This window comes from Poecilia mexicana, unplaced genomic scaffold (genome assembly GCF_051168715.1).
Source record: "Poecilia mexicana isolate PSO_F unplaced genomic scaffold, ASM5116871v1 scaffold_2, whole genome shotgun sequence".
Lineage (NCBI taxonomy): Eukaryota > Metazoa > Chordata > Actinopteri > Cyprinodontiformes > Poeciliidae > Poecilia > Poecilia mexicana.
In genome coordinates, this window is record NW_028263371.1 from 44,555,030 (window position 1) to 44,576,808 (window position 21,779).

A 21,779-nucleotide genomic window follows, 5' to 3' on the forward strand; every position below is an offset into this window, starting at 1 on the left:
GACTCGTGTCGTTTTTGAAGACTCTGGCATTCTTTCTCTCTATCCTAAAAATCTTTTTTTATGAATATGCTTTAGATATATAATTTACATACAGCAAAGTCTGCGTTTAGCTTAGAAATATTTTTAAATGGTGACAAATTTGAGCTTTTTTCTCTTTTGTTTTTGACGTTTGGATTTTTGCACAGAAAATTAACTTGTAAACTATGCAGATGAGTTTTGATCAGAATTTATGCAAAGTTTGTAAAACTCATGAAACAATTTGACATTTAGGCTTCCACACTGGTTTGGATTGAGTTTCTATGTTCATTCCCTCCTGATTCATGAAAGTAGTGATATTTTCTATGATTTGGCTGGGAAGTTGGCATTTCAATAGTTGGATAAACAGCAACTTTTAAGAGTTTTTGTGAGGATTTTGAATTTAATCTTCTGAAACTGGGAAAGAAAAAAATGTCCATGTGAGACATGATGCATTTGCTCACTGGATGACTTCTCATAATCAAGTCACAGGTAAATTCACCTTCACAGCCATGAGATCAGGTTATTTTCCTTACCCAGTTCAAATTGATGTTTGCTGCTGCTCACATGAAGAGAAACAAGCTTCATCAAACAAGAGGAAACTGAAGTTCAACAACTACCCCTGCTGGTCACTGTGAACCTCTGAAAAGTCCTCAGAAGGGTGTTATAATGGATTACCCAAAGATTAATTTGACCAAGATAAGGTACAAATTATCAGTTTTGTTCTTTCTGGCTGTTGTAGTTCAGCTCTAAGATGCATTTTTTTTTTTTTGTTGCAGATTAGGTGAATTGTCCTTATTTTGCTGTAAATTTGTACCTTTTAAATGAAACCAATAAGCAAATTCTAAGGAAGAGTAGTTTGGTTTCATTTTACAGGAAAGTGGACAGACACCATATTTAAACTGACGCACCAGGAGGAAGTAGTGTTGAGAAAGTGTGATTTCCTTCAAGTCCTTTCTCAATATCCAAATAGTTGTTTTATATGTTCAGAAATGTACATTGTAATTATTTGCATATTTGTGGAAAGTTCAGTTTTTTCCAATTTTGGCTGATTAAACCAAAGCTGGAGGTAAAGAAACATGATGGGGAATGAAAGATGTTAAAAAAAAGAAAAGAATTATGTGCTAACAAAAGCTGCTGCAAGTTTTAAACCTTTTACTATAATATTCAGTGTTCGGAAAGTGTGTAATATACGCAGGCATTGCAGCAGTCAGGAGACAGAAACCACCCGTTGCACTGCTGGCCACACCTTGGAAATTAATTTCCATGTTCCACCACAAGTCCACATGTATGTGTGTCTCCACGTTCCTCCAAATGTCACATGCATTTCCATTCTGGGTGGAAATAATTTGCACAATCTGAAAGCTCAGTGACCCAATTTTCAGAAAACTGCCTAAAAGCAGAAATTTGTATTTTTGAGTTTTATTGGGGGTTTGGAGCTTGCTCTTTCCATTTTTAACTGTTGATTTTTTTGACTAGCAGCAAAAAAAAAAAACAAAGACCCCACAATAACTGAGCGTGTGTGCATGCCATCGGGAAAGTAAAGAGCTGTTTTGTAAATATGCCACAGTTTGGACATTCCTCTGTTCATACACTGACGGAAACAAGGCAAGAGAGAAGGAGCTGGTCACTCCTGCTGCTGGCACTTTCTGCACTACAGTGGGGTGGCAGTAATGCTCCCAAAGCTCAGGGAAAGAAGTCACATGTAAAGAGAAAAGAATTAGGCTCCTCCCCTTGGGTAACTAGGTACAAGACTACACAACCATGCATGAGCACAGCTGCCACAGCTTTGCAAAGCTTTTGTTTGCAGTCCGCCTTAAAACATGCTTCCCTCCCAAACACACCCATTTGCAAACACTTACACAACCGCCACAGCAAATAAAAGGATTCATGTGTACAGCATCGAGTGGCTCCTTCAAGAATCCCCTTCTGTTCTTATCAGCATTTGGCTTTTCCACCATTTAGGCTGTGCTCAAAAAGGGATTTAGAGACTCTCAGCTATAAATCTAGTTTTCTTTTAATTATTTCTCCAAGAGCAATATGTACAAGGACAGCAGTGTGGTTTCACTTTCTTTATTGCTTTTTTTTGGGTCCGTGTGTTTGTTGAAGGAATACTTTTGTCTGTATTTCAATGTAAATACTACAAAAATCAAATATTTCTCAAACAGGTGCTGAATGCAGTGAAAGGATCCCAGAAATCCATATTTCTGGCTCCCTCATAAATAATTAAAAGCCTCAACTGAGGGAGGGATCATTGGTTTACTGGTTTAAGTCGACAACGATTTGAATTTTCCACACAGCAGCTCCTATTTACTTCCTCCTTCTCCGCTGGCACAAGGGGAGGGACTGTCAAAGATCCCTGGTCTGACGACCTTAAAGACTTCAGAGTTGAACACTATGTAGAATTTAAACTCATTGAATGTAGTGTAATAAAAGTTCCTTGGAATGAGTTCATATTCATAACTCTTTGTATGAACATAGGACTGGTTAAAGTTCCTGAGGAAGTATGACCTATGTGGAGTGGGTTACTCTTAGAATGACAAACGTTGCTCATAATAGCGTCCACCGTCCAATCCACCCATAGTCTACACTTGCATATGTTTTCAAGGACATGAACATGTGCTAATATATTGGCATTAAAATCTATACTATAGCCATGAACTTGGGTGAGGTGCAACATTTATTGACTTATTGTCCATTGTCCCCCTTTTTGGGCCTTCAAATGGGATCAGGATCACATATTTGTTGAAAAGAAATGAACACAGTTTCAGTATTTTAAAGTCACAGTCTGTAAATGTTGTATGGACTTTAAACAGCTTGTACAATTTTTTTTTCTAAATTAATAACTAAAAGAAGCTAATTATTTGAACATACACACTTGAAAACATTCACTTACATTATAAAATGTAAAGAAAAAAAAAAAATAACAATTTAAACATAAAAAAAAATAAAAATGGGGCGACGGGGAGTCTGTTGCCACCGTAAACCCTATAAAGTTCACGTCAGGTTAAACTTGTCCGATTTTGTTGTAAAACCTTAAAATTATTAGTGGCCCCCCATAGAGCCGCCCTTTCAAGACTTTCTGGAAACGGCCCTGCACTTCCCTTCTCTTCTCACTCCAAACCAAGCCAAGCCCCTTACTCCCATGCAACCTGGAGGCCCTTATTATGATTTGATGAAATAACCCCCCTCTGCCTCCTTTAAGCCCATCCCTTTCGCAGAACACAGCACAGTCATCACCATGCCCCTCTGTACGCCGGACGAGCGGCACATGCACCTCCAAACATTTTTTCTTGTGATTTTTAAGGGAGATTTTGTTTAGAGGCGGCGCTTGTTGGCTCCGGAGTAATAGCGTCGTAACGACACTTTTTTTTTTTTTTTTTTTGCCTCACCTCACCACCACTCCCCCCCCCCTCAGTCCCTGTTGAAAGAGTTTGACCAGGGCCAGAGTTGGTCGGTAACTGGGGGGTCGCTCATTTAGCTCCCTATTATCCTGGAGGACGATTTTTCTTTCCCTCAAAATACATTTTATTTTATTTTTTTTATTTTATTTTTCAAAAACTGGTTTCTGCTGCTCTCAATATCGTCTCACTCCTGAGATCTGGCAAGCCTTTCGAGATTTTCCCCCCTTCTTCTGCTCTTCAGATCATGAACAAACTATATGTTGGGAATTTAAGTCCTTCGGTCACAGTCGAGGACTTGGAGCAGCTCTTCGGGGAGAGGGAGCTGCCAGCGCCCGAGCAGGTCCTGCTAAAATCCGGCTATGCTTTTGTGGACTTCCCCGACCAGAACTCGGCCATAAAGGCTATAGAGACTCTCTCTGGTAAGTGTGTGGATTTTTGATATTTGCGCTGAGTGATGCTTGCTCGCTGCTGACAGGGGAAATCACACTACAGTAGGTCAAAGTAAAAAAAATGTGTAATATTTATTATTTTGGTTTCTTTACAAAAATATATATATAAATAAATAAAATCAACAACAAATCTGTGTTTAGCACGGGACGGTGTTTGTGATTAGAGTTGGAGATATTGGATACATGATCGATCCCACGCAGGACACACTCGAAAGATACATATATTTTTTTTAGAGGAAAACACCCGCGGTCTTAACGCAAATTTCCACGCGCAAGAATCACCTTTTAATTTCTCCTTTTATTTTAAGGAGATTCCGATAGTGCATGGCGCTACTTTCTTTTTTTCCTTTTTTTTATTTCGCGATCAGCCGCTGGAATGTATATGGGATGGTCTCTGACTGACTGACTGGGTTCGGGTAGGCATAATTATTTTTCACTTATTTTTCGTCCTGATTTTATTGACGAGCGCAGCGCGGCGCCAGCGCGGAAAACTTGTCGGATCCCTGTTCCCCCGGTGTCCGGCTATGTTTTTACGAGGTGTCTTGGAGGTGGGTCACGGGGGTCCGGAGGAAAAGGGCTCATAAACAGGTAGCTGAGTGTTGGAAGAGGAGGTGGAGAGAGGGGGGGAGGAGGAGGAGGAGGACGAGGTGAGACGCTAATTCCGTGCTGCGCCAGGCCACTCGCTCCTTCTATTTGTACGTGATAGTAACCAAAAAAAAAATAAAAAAAACAACAACACCGTGGAAGCACCTACCTAACATCTGCTTGGCGTTGTATTCTTTACAGCAGACACATATATCCCCCCTCATTGCAATGCTTGTGGGAGTGGAAAGCATGGCTGCCCATTCCCCTCACCTCCCCACCACCCCCACTCATACACTACTACTATATAAGCTCATTAAGCTTCGTTATGGCGCACGAAATGCCCTTCCAAAGTGGTTGGAATAATGCAAATGTGTGCACTGTGTGCGCCACGATGCGACCCGAGTACTTTCTTTAAAAATGTGAATGGGGACGCACCTACTTCATGAAGTGTTGGCGTGCATTGTTGCAGACACATGACTTAAACTGTCCATTCTCGCCCCTGCAGGTAAAGTTGAATTGCACGGAAAGCTGATAGAGGTAGACTACTCTGTTCCCAAAAAGCTAAGGTAGGCGCTTACACTCACACCCACACACCTATACTGTGCTGTTACCCCATGTCTGAGTGAGTGGGTGAGTAAGTGAACGTGTGTGTGTGCCTGCGTGTGTGACCTGTAGGCTTCCGCTGTGAAATATAGTAAGCCACATTTCCCTGTTTTTCTCGTGAGATTTCTGCCAGCCTTGTTGTTGTAGTTGCTGCTGCTGCTGTTGTTGTTGCTTGGCGATGAAAGCTCCTAATTGTGCGTGTGGCCAAACAAACAAAAGAAAGAAAAGCGACAAAAAAGACACAGTTTAGTCCCAACATCCGCAGAACACAGCCGTGGCTGCTGCCATGTTGCGTGATCTGCAAGCGAGGGCCATATCCCACACGCAAACACTCACACACACATGCAGACATGGCACGTTTGGGTCCTGATTGGGTTTATTCTGTTCGTATGTGATGTGAATATGCATTTCTGTGTATGTAGACGATAAGGTTAAGTTTCATTATGTGCTGGAACTCTATCGCAGAGCGAGTTGCAGTCACTCGACCTTCCTCTCTGGATACTATATAATCTATGGACTTGCTGCTTTTGTGGGCTCAAAAGCATATAAAGCCTTAAAGTTTTTTTTTTTTAATGTTTAGAAAACACCTTCTTTAGGTGTGTGACGCCGTTTTTACATAGCCAAATTAAATACATGTAATTATAATTGCTTATCTTTAAGGGGAAAAAGTACATTGCGTGACAAAAAAGGTAAATATTCAACCCCCTTTGTGCAAGAACACGTGACCCCTACTTCATGTGAGTCCTCCCCCTTTTTTAGTGCAAAGCCACACTTTCCTGTATTAGAGCCCATTTTCTTCGCCCTGCAGCCCCTTCATAGAGCGTTATTTACGTTTAGATTGCACTACAGTCGAGGAAAACGTGCAGTTTCCCCGCTTTACGGCTCGATCTGCGAGGCGCAAACATGGTGTCAAAGCCTGCGCCACTCCCCTGAGTTAATGTGCACGTAGGCCGTGGAAAAGCTGGAGGAGCCCTCCTATAATGGCTGCCATGATGATGGCCCTGCGCTCTGCTGCTGCCTGCACGGCTATAGGCGGACACCAGCACGCAGCAAAATGTCCATACAGTGCATGTGACTGGCCGCATGTGTCCAATCGGCGGTGTGTATGTGCAGCTGCTGGACCCGCAGAGCGTGTTTCCCTGTAAGAAGGGAAAAAAGGGGGCCTTAAAGCGAAATCTTCGCCATGTCTGCGAGGTCCATGAGCGGGGCAGCGGGTGATGCGTACAGGTGTTCATTTTGAAAACACAGTCAACTGGATGAACTGGAGCGTTCACAACTTTTAATTAAATCAAATACAATGCTTTATCACGTAAAAAAATAATAATAATAATGCGAAAGATTCTAAATTAACCTCTGAATTTGTGGATTTACTTTTAACAACAGAGCTCTGAAAAAAAACGTAATTAATGTTACATTTTGATTTATTTTAATGCAGTTGCGTTAAGTGTGATCAACAAACGTTAAGGATATTTGCACATCATTATATTTAAATTGTCTAATTTTGTAACGTGATTACCTTTAGGTTAAATTGTAAAAAAGCACAGCGTAACGTGTATTTAGTTTGCGTTTGCGAAAGTGGAAACCAGACTGATCATTACTTTTCTTCAAGAATATTTTCAGATTAGTTTGTGTGCAGTGTGTAACTTTGGAACAAGTAATCGCATTTTAACTGAGCTTAAATGACACAAAATCATATCTTGGAGTGATTTAACCTTTTTTTTAGCTAAAGTAGAACTTAAAAATAATTATCAGTTTACTTTAAGTATTTTTGCTCATTAGTGTACTTAAAAGGTACTCTCTTGGAACCACTAAGAATGTTTTAGTTTAACTTAAATTGCAGAAAAACAAAGGTTGAGGTGCATTTAAAATAACTTTATGTAGTCACCTGTACTAAACTGTGTATAAATGTACAGTTTATTGTTATTTTGAATACATCAGCAGTACGATGCAAATCAGCTTCGTTCTCTAAATACATTTAAAATGCAGTGTAAGTGCATGTTTTATTTTTTAAGCAATATGCTTAAGGCATGTTTTTATTTGTTCAATTCAATTTAAAATATTTAAATTGTTGTCGTCTCAAGGTCATCACTTAGTTTGTAGAAGAAAAAAAAAACAGGTCCAGTTCATGCCCAGTTAAACAGAAATACACAATACAACAAATCCAGGCTAATATGGATTTAGTGGCACAATCCCGTCTGTTTCTATATACAACTTACAACAATAAGTTGTAAGTCCATATTTTATATGGAAAACATATGATCTTTTTGACCTTCAAACCATTCCAACTAAAATACATTTGCTCTTCAGTAATTAATAGAAGTTATTTATTTTACTTTACACATTAGTTACATATATGTGTGTACTTATGTGTAAACAATAAAATATACTTTATAAATGATATTTAATTGCACTATTTGGAGACTGAAATCTATATTTACACATTGCTGGTGAGGACTTGATTAATGTAATTTATGCAGGTTTTCTTTTAAAGTTATACTTTTTTGGAATTGTAATTTTATGTAAAATCCTGTATTTAAGTACAGGATTTTGGTAAATCCTGTACTTAAATAAGTGTAAAAGAATTGTAACTTTAAACCTACTTCACATGTCGTGAATGTATCATTAAATGAGCGTGGAGGGATGAGGAATCTTAAATCCTATTTGCTACCTGAGTTTTTTTTTAATTTTTTATTCAGGCCTGCTGTAGTTTGAGCTGCTGTTTGCAGTTTTTATTGTTGGGTTGTTTGCTTTTGACATGTAATATTTACCACCTGGAAAAATTGTGTATTTACATTACTAAACAAATTATATTATTAAAAAAAACTGTAGTTAAAAAAAAGACAACCCCAAATGAGACTGGTTGAGGAGATGATGTGTTTGTGGTAACATTTACTGATCATGTGAGGAACTGGGCCTTTTTTAAAAAAATGTGGTTTTGAGGTGTGAGATCAGGAGGTTTTCACATCTGATTTATCAATAAAACGTAACTTCTGTTTGCGCTGTTTTGTGCTTTTGTGCTTTCAAATCAATTCAGAGAAACCAGTAAAGTGTTACTGAATCATAAATTTAAACAATAACTTCTCAGACTTACATTTAAGAGAAAATAGAATAATTTGATACAAAACAGTTGCAATATTAGAAAAAAAACCTTTTAGCTTTAAATTCCTTGAGCATTTTGATTACTTAGGCATTGCTTTATTAATGTAAAATTCTAATAACAGAGAAATTACTGCATATAAAAAGCACAATTAAAACATGTTGCATATTATTGCCAAATTGCGTTGATCTAAAACTGTAGTTTTAAAATACACCATTTGTGTAAATAAATGTTCCAGCAGAACTCAGTAAGTAACAGGACAAATATACGAGATTGTTGTGATATTTTTAGAGGTGCAAAACATTTTAAAATTATTTACGGAATGCCTTTATTATTAGAAAAAAGGAAAGTAAAGTTTGTTTGCTGCAATATTAACAAATCCTTGTTTTTCTTTTTTTTTTTTTGCATTTTCTTCTTGTTTACTTAATTGCAGCTTTCTCAAGGAGCGAATCAGAGGAAGAAGAAACTGTTTTTTTTTTTAATAGCCTTAAATTGATCCGGGTGTGACCTGAATGATATGAGGCTTATGGATAAAAGGCTCCAGCTGTGAGCTTGATCAATAGTCAGTTATCAATATTCAGCTAGATGCAGTTGTTGAGTGATCAGAATGGCTGCTGGCCTGAATGAGCTGAAATGTTTGTGATTACCTGTCTGATGCATCCTTTTATAAGCTTACATATGGCAAGTGATAAACTTCAGATTGATTGCTGACTCTTGAGTTGAGGCGGAATGAGAATAATGATTTCTTTTATGTGCTCATTTTTTTATATATATATATTTCCCCCCCCCATTATTTTCTGGGTGTAAACATCTGCATTGCACCACGGCGCTGGCCCCTCGTCCACATCTGTGTGTTTGGGCTGTCAAAGACTGCACTCTGAGTCTAAACAGCGAAACACGATAGCCATCAGTTGATCCACTTTGAATCCAATGATACGCCCCGGTTGATCCGGGTGGGAGGAAGGGGGGGGGAGGGGGAGAGGCGCTCCTGGTCTGGGCTCCGGTTTTGACATCCTGAGCCACACTTAGCGCTCACCTGGCTGCAGGAGGAAGATCTGGGATGCTTGAAGATGCTTGGAGATGCCAGGCTTAAAGAGCTCTTCAATTCAATATGCTTAACATTGAAGTCATAGGAAACAGGGTAGCGCTTCGTCAGTGTACACCCAAAAATAAATTAGTCACGAATGAGCTCCAAGCATTTAGTTTTAGTGCTGCATTTAAAATCTGCCTCTTTCAAGTGCTACACAATTTGTACAGCAATTATTTACTTTTTCCTGAACGTTTTTAAATTTTTTTTTTTGTTTTTATCCTCCACTCTCCTGAAGTGGAAACCGGCTTTCTAGTGTGTCAGAGCACATATAGCTTAAGGGAGCAGCGAGGATCAGATGTGAAAGAATTGTAAATTCATTGTGTGCCTATCAGATCTGTGAGATTGTTGTCTAAGCTTCCTGAGAGTTGGAAGCTCTCTAATATTTTTATCCGACCCTTCCACGTGTTTCACTGCAGTATCTGTAGAGATCCACTTCTCAGGAAGCTTTTTTTTTCTCCTTCTTTTTCTTCTTCTTCTCGCTGTACAACCTGTTGCATGACTAATTCGTTACTACGGCACTAAATTAAAATTAAAATTAAAAGCAGGATTTAATAATCAGCAAAGCAACTGTGGACAGCATAATGTGGTGGTGAGGAGGTTGTGGATGGTGTGGCTGGGATGAGGAGGATCCCTCTGAGATGATGACTTAGCCTGTGACTAAGCTAAAGAAATATACAACAAATGAAAGCGGAAAGTTTCCACCTGAGGGGAAATCACGCGATGACTGACAGCTTCAGCCATACGAGCCGTGGGTCTTCTTATTTAATCTCTGAGTGGTTATATTAATGTGGATAGAGCCTGTCATGGACACAAAGTAAACCCCTCATTGATTAGGGATGGGAGTCATAAAGCCTCCTGGAGCAGAGCTACTTCAGCCATTTTCCCTCAAACAGCCTGCGAGAAAATCTGTCCTTGATGATTTACTCTTATTGGCTTGTGGAGGCCAGCTGTTTGAGGAGAAGAAAAGAGAAATGTTAATTTTGGCTACACATGGGCCGGTTACTTGTGTCAAGGTTTGCTATGGGCTAAAAAACTAAAAAAAAAAAAAAAAAAAAAAAAAAAAAAAGGTTCTGTTTCCCTCTTCCTACCATTTAATGTTCTTTTATTGAGATGTAAAAGAAGATGCCGGAGTGGCCAGAGTCTCCTTTGGCTGCGTGGTGCATTAAGTAATCCAGTGCTGCCCCTCCCCCACCTGTTCCCGCACACTGCTCGTCTGCTTACTGAAAGAAGATCTGTAGTTGAAACCAGGTATCTCACGGTACGAAAACGCGTCGACTTTAGTTTCTCCCTGTCTGGCATTAAATAAAATAAAAAATGTTCTTCATTTTAGGTCTGTTAGAATCATCAGAAGAATTTCCATTTGCTAAACAATAAATTCATAAGAGAGATAATTTATTAAAAACATTTTGCCACTATCCTCACATTGACAAATTTATGTAAACTAAGTCTATTAAGCCTTCAAAGAATTTGGGAAAAGCTCTGACAATGATATCATGACTTTATTCTGTTAGATTATTTCCTAACATTTAAGTTAAATGGAGGCAACACCTCAAACACACAGCTTCCTTGTGTGACATGATGTAAAAATCAAGATATCATCCCGAGGAAGAGAAGCGTGGATGAACGAAGTGTGTTTCCTCTATGGGTCCAGCCATTACGCTTTCAGGAAACGGGACAGATTCTGTGTCTCAGAGACGAGTGTGTTTTCCTGTGAAATATGTGAAAAGCAAAAGAAAGTTGTGAAAATTACATGTGAAAAGAAAAAAAAGTTTTTATCAGTTTTAACTGACTGAAGCTAAGAAAAAAAAAAAATTATCCACAGTGAGACAAGTGGTCGGGCTGAAAGACTACTCAGGAACGAAGAAGTCATTATTCCAAAAGGAACATAAAAGCCAGATAGAGAGATGAAGGTGTTCATTTTTGGAGACATAGGGTGAATTTTGCCACATTGATTTGGAGAAAAACGGTGAAGGTTGCCAGACTGAGAGCATTTTTTGAATGGTGAAGCATGTGAGTGACAGTATAATGCCATCTGAGTGTTTTCTGGTGTAAGTGGGACTTGTACACTTTACAAAATGGATGGCATCATGAGGAAGTAACGTTATGATGAAGTATTGAAGCAACATATAAAGACATCAGCCAGGAAGTTAAAGCTTAACTAGAAAAAAGGTCTTTTTTTTTAACCACCTAATTAGTTACAAAATGGCCTCAGGACAACAAAGTCAGTTTTTTTTAGTGGCCATTACAAAGTCCAGTCTTAATCACATAGAAAATTCATGAGAAGAGCTAAAAAGGTGAGTGTGAGCAAGGCGACCTACAAACCTGACTCAGTTACCCCAGTTCTATCAGGAGGAATTGGCAAAAATCTCGACAAACTTCTTCCAAATACAAGGATATTGTCTGCAAACTTCTGAATGTAAGGAAAGTTTTAATAGATCTCTTCTTATTGTTGAATTCAGCTACTAGAGTTATGTTTGGTAATTCTAACTGCTCTAAAAGTTTAGCCTGGTTTATTTTCAGACCATGTGGGAAGACAAAAGTGATGCAGGTTTTTGTACTGTATATGAAAATTCTGGTTTCAAGAAACTTTACAACAACTCCGTAGTATCCTAAAGTGCAGCACATAGGATACAAAGAAACAATGGGATAGTTTGATAAAAGTAACACACAAATGTCACACAAGTTATCATTAATTTAAACATGTTTCATAGCAGGTCGTTGTAAAAAGCAGTCCGGGGCAGAGTCTGTGGAATAAAAGATTATATTAGCTCCATGTAATGGCACGATGAAAGTCTTTTTCTTGGTCAGAGTGTGATAGGTGTATGCATGTGGGTGTACAAAGTCAGCTTTCTGCGCAAGAAACAGTTGCTTTTCTGTTTTAAGTAAGTGCAGCTCGATCATGTAATGCAGTTTTGTTCCAAAGGTCTGTGAAAACTGTGAAGTTGTTGTGTTTTTCTGAAGATTTCCACACTTTGAAAATCTCATGCTGGCCCATCCATAGTTGTCTATCAAGATACAGAAAGGGAAACGTGGGGCTGCTCTCATCCCATTTAGACACTGATGTGAGCAGATGTTCGAGGGATAGCCGCTAATCAGGCTTTTATGAATTGTTGGCGTCCTTAGATTTGGTGGATGTGATTTAATGAGATATAAATCAGGATTACGAGTCTGTGCTCAAGTTCTTTTACTGGAGACAAAATAAAATTCAAAGATGCAAGGTCTCTCCTTCGTCTTCAGCGACCTCCCCCTACCCCCTTGGTCGCTGGGTTTTTTTGTCCGTGTTCAGCATAGGAACAGAGAAGACACGCAGAAATGACAGAGCAGAGACAGAAATGTGAACTGCTTCATTTTGGATATAAAGCTGAGCACTTCCAGGCTTTCAGTGAAGCTGGTTGTCACAGCGGGCCGACGAGGGCGTGGCGTTCTGAGAGGGTGGGCAGCTGAGGCGCGCAGCAGGTGGCATTTCTCACACTGGCAGAACACCCCCTCCCCCGTGCCTGTGCCGTATCATCACCATATAAAACTGCTTCGCTGGTACAACTTAAGACCCCTGATGGTTTTTGAACAGGTGAAGCATCTAAAGGAGCCAATCAGGTTTGAGACGGAGCTGAGACTTAAATTCTCCGAGGGAACGCTGTCGACCCACAGCTGGTCATATAGACGGCTTGATTTGGGATTTTTGAGTCTTTAAAAGTTTCTCCTGTCTTTTCAGAATGAATTGACATTGGCTCCAAAGATGGAACAGATTCCTCAAGAAATTCCTCATGTGAAAGCTTATTAAAGGCTAATTTGCATCACAGATTGATTGCATAGTAGTGCAATGGGATAGACCAGAGTCTGAAATACAGGATAGGTATTAAATTTAGTAGGAGGGTGACTATCCATGTTTTTTGTGACCACAAATATTTACAAACAGCCACATTTGTCTTTCATGTAAGTAAGGAAAGGGTGTAGAAGCCTTCCTTTCAGCCAGCTGACTGGCAGTGCACAACACATGCTGGAGGTGTAATGTTGCGTGTTGCACAGTTTTGAAAATTAGAACAAAATACAGTAACTCATGCTGCATGATCTAAGGAAATTAAATAATTGAGGTGTAGTTGTACAAGCATGCATTCTACTGGTCGGATTAATTATTTTTCATGGAACACATTAAGGCATCTACCTTGAAATACAACAACGTTGCCATTATTCTATCCAAGCATTCCATTGCGATTGAGAGCATGCATATTGATATTGTGATGCAATATATTGTGCAAGTCCACAAGTAACCCTGAAAAACACAAAAGTTCCACAGTAGCTGCTAAATATTTTCTAACATGCCATTTAAAGACAAAAAAAAGGCATGAAAACAAATATTTTCAATCGTAAACAAACATATGTCTGAGGCTTGATTTTCTTATTGCTACTTGGATTTTGTCACTCATTTTTCTCTGAGCCTCTCAGACCTTTAGACGGCGACTGAATTTACAATTTACGTGGAATTTTATTCAGGATTCGAGAACCCCTGCATTTTGTTTCCAGCAGAAGTAAACAAACTTAATAGCAGAGCCCAAAGCTGCACTTAAAAGATTGAGAAATGATGGCTTTTGGGTGCTACAAGGAAAGACAACTATTTGCAAACTCTTTTTGCACGTCATATTGCGACTTGTAACACTTGGTATTACATGATGATAAAAAGTAATGCTGCATTCTCAGCTGATCGGCAACAAAGTGCTATTGGAAAGATGGAGCAGCTACAAGTGACAAGTAAGACAGAGCCGGCTAGGCAACAGTGAAAAAGAAGATCATTGATGCACTCTGTAAATTGTGCAGAATCTAGACTTGTCCATGCTTGTAAAGCAAAGTTTGCATCAGACTCAGTAAGAAAGAAAGAAAAAAAACGACCTTTAAATGAGCATCAGCACGCAGCTCAGGGTATACAGGCAGAAGCAGCTCCTCTTCCAGAGAGCTCTCGAAGACCAGTTTCCTGGCAAGTGAAAAATCAAATCTACATGCCAAACCCATCACACAATATCACGGCGCTCGCTGAAGTGAAGATGCCACCTACACTATTCAAATCAAGCTTTCTTCCTTAGAGGAAAATGACATCCGCAGAAAGTGTTGTTAGGGCTTTAAATCGTGAAAAAAAACGGACAATGTTTTCTATGTGTGTAAGATTTCAGTGCGCATTTATGATGTGACAAAAATAAAAAGATTACAATCTGAGTTCTTATACGCCACAAAGGTGAAACTATAAAAGATGCTTTTATGGATATTATTTTGTGATTAAGACATTTTCAGAACCAGACAGTCACTTCAACATCAAGCAGGATACATTGTAAGTTGGCTTGGACAATTACTAGATTCTTATGGTAACTGCAAAAAAATGATTTGCAGGATTAAATTGCTTTTATCTAGAACATAAAAAACAGCAACTACTCAAACTTCTTCTAACAGCACAATGTGATTATTTTTGGAAGTAATCAGAATCTGTTTTGTTGGCTGTGATTGTGAGCAGAGACAAGGAATTTGACTTCATTTCTCACATTGTACATACATAAAATGTAAATTTATAAACTTTAGATGAAAGGAAATAAAGATAAGGGAACAATATGTGCAAACAGTGTTAACTTAATAAAAGTGACGGGTGAGATTCTTTTAGTATCCAGGCCATGATCATCCTTGTTTTTTGAAACAGACAAATTTTTCATACTTGTAAGCAAGTGAAAGCGTAGTCCTCTTCTTTCAGCTAGCTGATGTGTAGTGCACAGCAAAAATTGGGTGCGAAAAACTCAGCTGGAGAAAACTTTGGTGACTTTGGCCATTTCTCTTGTATCTCATTATGAACGATTGCAAAGATGCACAGAACAAGTGGCCAGTGGCTGGAATCTGCAGATTCTCAGTTTCACCGACCTTGACTGTTGAGCGGCAGGTGAGGAACTCAAAAATCCTGTCTTATTCTGACACACCGAAGTGCCACCACCAACAACAACAACACCCCTCCTCAGCGCGGAAGTTGTTACTGACTGACGCAGACCTAAATATGACTTATTTTCAGTAATGGCGACGTGCTTGTAAATGAAGTAAAAGAGTTGTATGAATCTGTTTCATAGGAAACTCTGAACGTCTTTGTGGACAACTTTAAATAAATAACAACAAAGCTGAAACTATAGCAGCAGTTTGAGCTTTCAACTTCTGTCTGTCATTAAATATGCTGTGTTTTGAAATCTTGGCAGGCTTTTCGGAATCTCAGAGTCAAAGTACAGACCTGCATATACACTGAATTAGTGATGCTAGCTGCGCTAACTGCACCAGCTGCTTGTATAGGATGTTAAAATATCAACAAAACGTGCAAAAACTTTCCTTTAGCTAGCAGACTGGCTGTGCACAGTAGGAGCAGCTATTCTCTATTCAGCCAGAAGATTTAAAATCTCAAGAAGGGCGTGACAGAAGTCTTTTGAAGCCTTTGATACATTGTCATACCAGTAATTAGCCAATGTCTGAGAACTAGTTCTGCTGCATTATTCGAAAATTTCTAACCATCCAGTTGGTCTCGTCCAGATGAGCTGTTAAAGATCGGCATTGTGCACAGTTTTTTTTTTTTTTTTGTGCAACCTTTCCATGCAGCTGGAGCAGATTCTCCTGATATCAAGGTGTTTTCTGATGCTGACTCTCTGTGAAGCAGTAAAATGTTGAAGGATAGTGAGGCGGCAGTCTTCTGACATTTACAGCATGATGTGTGAGCAAAAGGCTGCAACCATTGAGCTCCTGCATGTGTGTCTGCTTCCTTGTGTGTATTCACTTCCAACTGTTGCAGGTTAGGTTCTCCGCTTTGCCATGGGAACCGGTTTTGAGTGGTTTTCTGAGTTAAAGAAAGAAAGGTTGAAGGATGGATGCTTTTTTTTTTCTTTTCTTTTTTCTTTTTTTTAGGAAAATAGACCCAGGTTGCATCAGAGCCCAAGGAGGTTAGTTAAGCTTTGAAAACACTGCTTCGGTTGTATTAGGATTGTGATTTCCTCCCATCCCCAGATGAACGGATCAGAGCTCTGATTTCACATGTCAGTGAATGTATGAGTTAGGAAGGTGCCTGTGCAGACCTCTGTGGTCACACTCACAACCCCTCTGCGACCCTTCTGTCTTAACGTCCATCCTTTTCCATATGTATGCGACGGAGCCGCCGCTGGCCCCAACAGAACCTCCACACACAGCCGGGCTGCCGGCACAACCTTTCAGCACAGTCTGACCATTGTGCTTCCTCTGTCTCTGACGGAAAAGGAAGACGGGGGAAAAGGACTTCCGAGGACAAGATCAACACATGCGCGTGCTGCTCTCCCCCACCCCCACCTCGGGTTGGATTGTGTGTTTCTGCTCCTGCGTGGGGAGGAATGAGTGCCGCTGATAGAGGGCAGCATTTCTTCTCCCACTCCTCAGGCTGTCCTGCCTCTGCAGGACGTGTGGACGTTTTTAAATTCTGCTTTGGGATGGATTTGTAAGTCATGCGCAATCCCATATCAAGCCGTTGGCATCCTTGTCAGCTACCAGCTCAAACGCATCTGACCTTCAGCGTTCAGATTGACGCATATGAGAATACAGCAGCTTTACACTGAGCAGATTGTGTATTTTAAGAACGCTGCATCTCTCTTCCCCCCTTGAACAGGAAGTTGGATTTGAAACTCCATCCTCGATCAGAAGCTCTTTGTTCTCCAGATTTAGTTGTCCTTTTTGTTTGAGGGAAACGCTTTAGATTTCAGATGCCGTTCAGCTCCCAGATTATGGGAGCTGCTCTGTAGTCTGGATGTTTGCAGTGTTTGTGGAATCAGTAGAGATCCGGGGTCTTCTGACTAATACAGATTTCTGATTTTCTGAATTTTTATCTAAGGACCAAAACACTCAAAAAAGAGAGAGAAAAAATGTGCTGGATGTTTTTTTTATGGAGCTAGTAATTGTAATTCCAATAGAAAATGAATGAGTAACAGGATAATATCCTTTTATACACTTAAGCACATCCCTATTACCTTTATCAGATTTTTATTAAACTTAGAAAAGTGAATCATACCAAATGCTGTTGGTTGATGCACATATTGACTAAAAGTAGTCAGTGTTCTGTGTATTTTTGCATTAATGATGTTAAAATAGATTTTTTCAGAAAAGAGCAAATAAAGAAGGAAAAACAAGATGTGGTCATTTGATTGGTGCATCTCTATCAATCATTTTAGAAACAAAGCAAACAAAAAATAGAATAGGAACAAACAAAACAGAAAATACACACATACACAACGCCCACAGCCCTGAAAAACACACACAAAATTGAATTAAAAAAAATGCTGCATTTATAAACTTTTTTTTCTTCACATATTTATATAGTTTTTAATAATAATTTTATAAATGCAAGGGCAACTTTTTTGATTCGACAAATGTGTGTTTCATGATTGGGTTATGGCATATATTTTAGATGTTCAAAAAAATATTTGCAGCTTTTTAATTTGTTTACTCTGCAACGCGATTGTGCATAAAGTTTTTTCTTATAATCCATTTAATTGAGTGGATTTTTGTGAAATGTCCTCACCTTGTGTTTTACGAGATGCTGTTATTTTCATTTCCAAAACTGCATTGTTTGAATGTTTATACCTAGAACAAATTCCCAAAACAATACAAATAAACAACAACAACAACAAAACTACGGAGGTGTCAACCAGACAAGTAACAAAGCTGGTCAATATTTGCAATAACATGTGTTACACCAGGGCTTGTTGTGCCAGTAATATCTTTTATTTTCGCTGTGTTTTCTCTAATGTTGCCGTATTTTGTCACATATTTGGTCTGTAGCTCAGCTCAGGGCCACCGTATTTGCAACATTCCTGCGTGTCCCAGTGCCGCTCGGGCCTCTGCGGCGGAGCGCAGCGCTCGCGGGGCTCTCCTGTAGTCTCAGCAGAAGTGCTGTTTTGTATTTGGCTGCTGCGATACGCCGTGAAGCCGGTTGTTTTACGCAGCTGTGCCTGATCCCGCCTCTGATTTGCTGAGGCCAGAGATGAGCTGGGTAATGTGGGCCAGGCAGGTGCTGCAGAGTAGGACGACTCCATCTGTCTTCCTGCCAAGTGGCCCAGTCCGTCACTTTGGGAGAGGAAGGACAGAGCATGCTCTGTGCGAGCGAGAGGCACGGCGAGGAAGACGCGGGTGGACGGGGAACAAGAACAGGAAGTTGCAGGGTGAAAGGGTGACTTTGAAGGTCCTCTTATTTTATTTTATTTTTTTACAACATAATCTGTTTGCTGGAGGAGTGTTGGATTATTCCTGTTATGATAGAGGTGAAGAAGTGCATCATAAAATGAGAACATTGTAGTCTCGCGGTGTTGTTTGCTACTGAACTCGCTACTATTTCCCAGAATACACCCGGAATATTTCCCTGAATAGGGGAGGTTTCAGGAAAACCAACAGCTCTGATCTGGCACCTGCCTGTTTATGCTTCTATGTGTTTGATAACCTTAAACAAGAATACCACCAATCTGTGGAAATAACAGATATAAAACTATTATTGACATATCTCATGCAGGCAAAAAATTCTTACTGTATGATAACCTTGAGTATAAATACCACAGTTTCGTAGTGTTTGAGATCAAATTTAAAACCCAAATGAGCTACTCGTAAGCTTTTCAGTGGTCGAATCTTATGTGGTATTTACTACTGGAAAACGTTCAAAAGACCACCTTTGTCTTTTGGACACTATAAGCAACTGACTGACAGCTTGCAGCAACAGGTGAGGGAGGGGGGGGGTAGCACCACTCTAAGCAGCCTGTAGCCTGATCGTCTGTCGTTTTAGCTACTGGAAATTTTTCAAATGATCACACTTGTGTTTTGTGGTTTGGATGTGATACACAATTGGCTGTCAGCTCGCAGCACCAGGTGAGGGAGGGGGAGGAATACTTTCTCTGCATTGGAAAAAAAAAAAAAAAAAAAAACTGGGAGAAAAACATGTATAGAAAAATCTCTTGTATCTGATTGAAAAGGCTTTAAAGTTAAAACCATTGGTGTCAAACGGACTTTAATGAACGTCCTCAAAATATATAGATACAAATACTTGTTAACGTTTTTTAATACTTAAATAAAGTTACTTATCAACAAACTATTAAAACATTATAGCTACCGCGGGTCAGATGTTGCCTGCAGGCCTTGAGTTTGACACATGTGCTTTAAATAGTTTAAAGCTAAATATTATTGACTTTTGCGTTGTGCCTTTTTTAAGTCTTTGCTACCAGTCAACCAGTGACACATTTTTGAAACTGCCCTTTTACCAGTCCACACACAGACGTTGTCAGTGACTGAAACAACACATGCAAACCTTTCTGTACATACATGAATGCTTCCATCATCAAGTTCTGCTGATTGATGCCGAGCGGCCGCGATCCGTCCCGCTCCGTCTTCTAGCTGTGCTGCATTTCAACAGCGTTGTGATGTGACCTGATGGGCGTCCTGTCCGTGCCGGGTTAAATCAAGCGCGCTCTGACACTTATCCAGTTGAAGCTGAAGGCTGTGTGCATAGTTCAGTCTTCAAGATAAAACAGTGGGTGTTAAAACAAAGTAAAACAGTGGGCATCCTCAGCTCACCAGGTCGGTAAATATTTGATGCCAGGGCAGCCATGCATACTTTCTTGCCGAGAAGGCAGGTTGGGGAAGTTGTTGAGGTTGCTGCTGTACGAATAATGTTTTTCCCCCCTCGGGACGTCTAATTATGATTACCATCAACACCTATATTGTCATGATATTACCATGTGTAACTTTATGTATAATTGGAAAATATATCTCTACACCATTTAACATAATTCATAAATTTAAGTATAAAAAATGGTGAATAATAGTAATCTAGCGCACTGACAATGAAATGTATCATTCACTAAAGGCAAAATGTAAGTTTAGAATATTTACTCTGAATACGCATATGTACATGATTAGGTATGTAATATAAGCACATTGTACTGTATATGTACAGGAATCAAAATGATTGTAATTTCTGTCAGGATTGTATATTTATTACATTATAACTTATAAAATCTTGCATATCTGAACAAATCTCACACAATAGCAACCACATAATGTAGCTATGAAGTTTGCCTTCCTTCCATTCCCTTTGGTGCTAAGCTTATTGTTGCTCATGTATAAATATTTATCAGATCAAATAACATTATCAGGATGAACTTATTTTTTTATATTGTATGCAAATTACTGTACATATTGTATGTATGTAGATGCATTCTTTTTGGTTCCCTTTACCCCATGCAGGGTGCAACATGTATTTTCTTCTATTTATATGGCTTAAGTGAATCAACAAATGAAATGAAATGAAATTCTGTGTGTGCTTAAATCATTCTTGTCCTTATTCAGTCTGAACAAAAGAAATGTACCTAGGCTCCACTACCGTTCTTCTGCTGCGCTCCGTTCCTCCCTCCCTCTTCCTCCTCCTCGCATGTGCATGTGTTGTGTCAGCATACCACCTAGATAGATGGCGTGTAATATTGTCTCTCGCTTCCTCCCTCCAGCTGTCAACGTCACCACTCCTCCGGCACACACACAGCGGAACGGCAGCGCATGCATAAGGGGGTGTAACCATCGTACAACTCTATGCTATGTACTATAAGCTGAATGTGAGCCGCCCTATCAGATAGTGTAACCGAGACAGGCAGGTTATTCTTAGTGGAGTTGTGGTTACTGCTATTCAGATTCCTCAACAGTACAGTAGATGCCTGTGTGTGTATGTGTGTGTGTGTGTGTGTGTGTGCGCCACTGGTATCCTACCGAAGTGGGAAGAAGGCAGTCCGTTTCTGAGACGATTTTGTTTCAAGTGGTGTGGGGACTGACTCCAGGCGGCTTGGTTTCCGCTAGTTTGACGTCGCGGGGCGATAAATTACAGAGATGTAAAATGACAAGCTTCAAAGGCGGGTTTGATGTCCGATAGGCAGCGGTGGAGATGTGGAGCCGCCGAAGATCATGCATCAGATGTGCTGCACTTTAGGAAAACAAAGGAGTCTAATCTAGCTGGACTCAGGATTGTTTTTCCAGTGTTTTTTCAGACGTAATTGGTGCGCCCTTTGGATGGATGTACGCCCACCTCAGGCATTTGTTCATTTGTTGAGCGCTTACAGCACGTTGCAAAAGATGTGATCTCGCAGGTTCTCACTCAAACTCCCAAACACAGATGGGCTTTTTTTTTTTTGTTAACAAATATCAGCACTCCAAAGGACCATACCCACCAGCTCCAGTTTGCTTTTATTTTCACTCTGACTTTAGATTTTTGCTTGAACAGTTGAAACCAGGTAGTATTTACATACATTGAATGATTATTTTCATTCAAGGTATGAGAGAGAGAGAGAAAAAAAGAGATTGTTAAACCTGACTAACCTATCCCAGTTTAAGGTCAGTTAGTTACACAAAAAATATTTCTGCTGGCTAAAAACAAGAGAGAGAGGGAGAGAAAAAGAGAGAGAGAGAGAGATTTTAATTAAACTTCTCAAATTCAGATGTTTAATCACATTTCCTCCTAATCAGATATAACTGCCTTTTAAACT

General features: G+C 39.6%; 1 protein-coding gene across 2 annotated transcripts in view; it reads left to right on the forward strand.

The window, feature by feature from the left end:
* Positions 1-2,721: 2,721 nt before the first annotated feature.
* igf2bp2a (insulin-like growth factor 2 mRNA binding protein 2a) overlaps positions 2,722-21,779 on the forward strand; it is a 72,839-nt gene continuing 53,781 nt past the window's right edge. For both annotated transcript variants that reach the window (XM_015012080.2, XM_088001459.1), the window contains exons 1-2: positions 2,722-3,838; positions 4,959-5,019. In XM_015012080.2, coding sequence (XP_014867566.2) covers positions 3,664-3,838; positions 4,959-5,019 — 236 coding nt within the window. In that variant the 5' untranslated portion in view covers positions 2,722-3,663. The remainder of the gene's footprint in view (positions 3,839-4,958; positions 5,020-21,779) is intronic.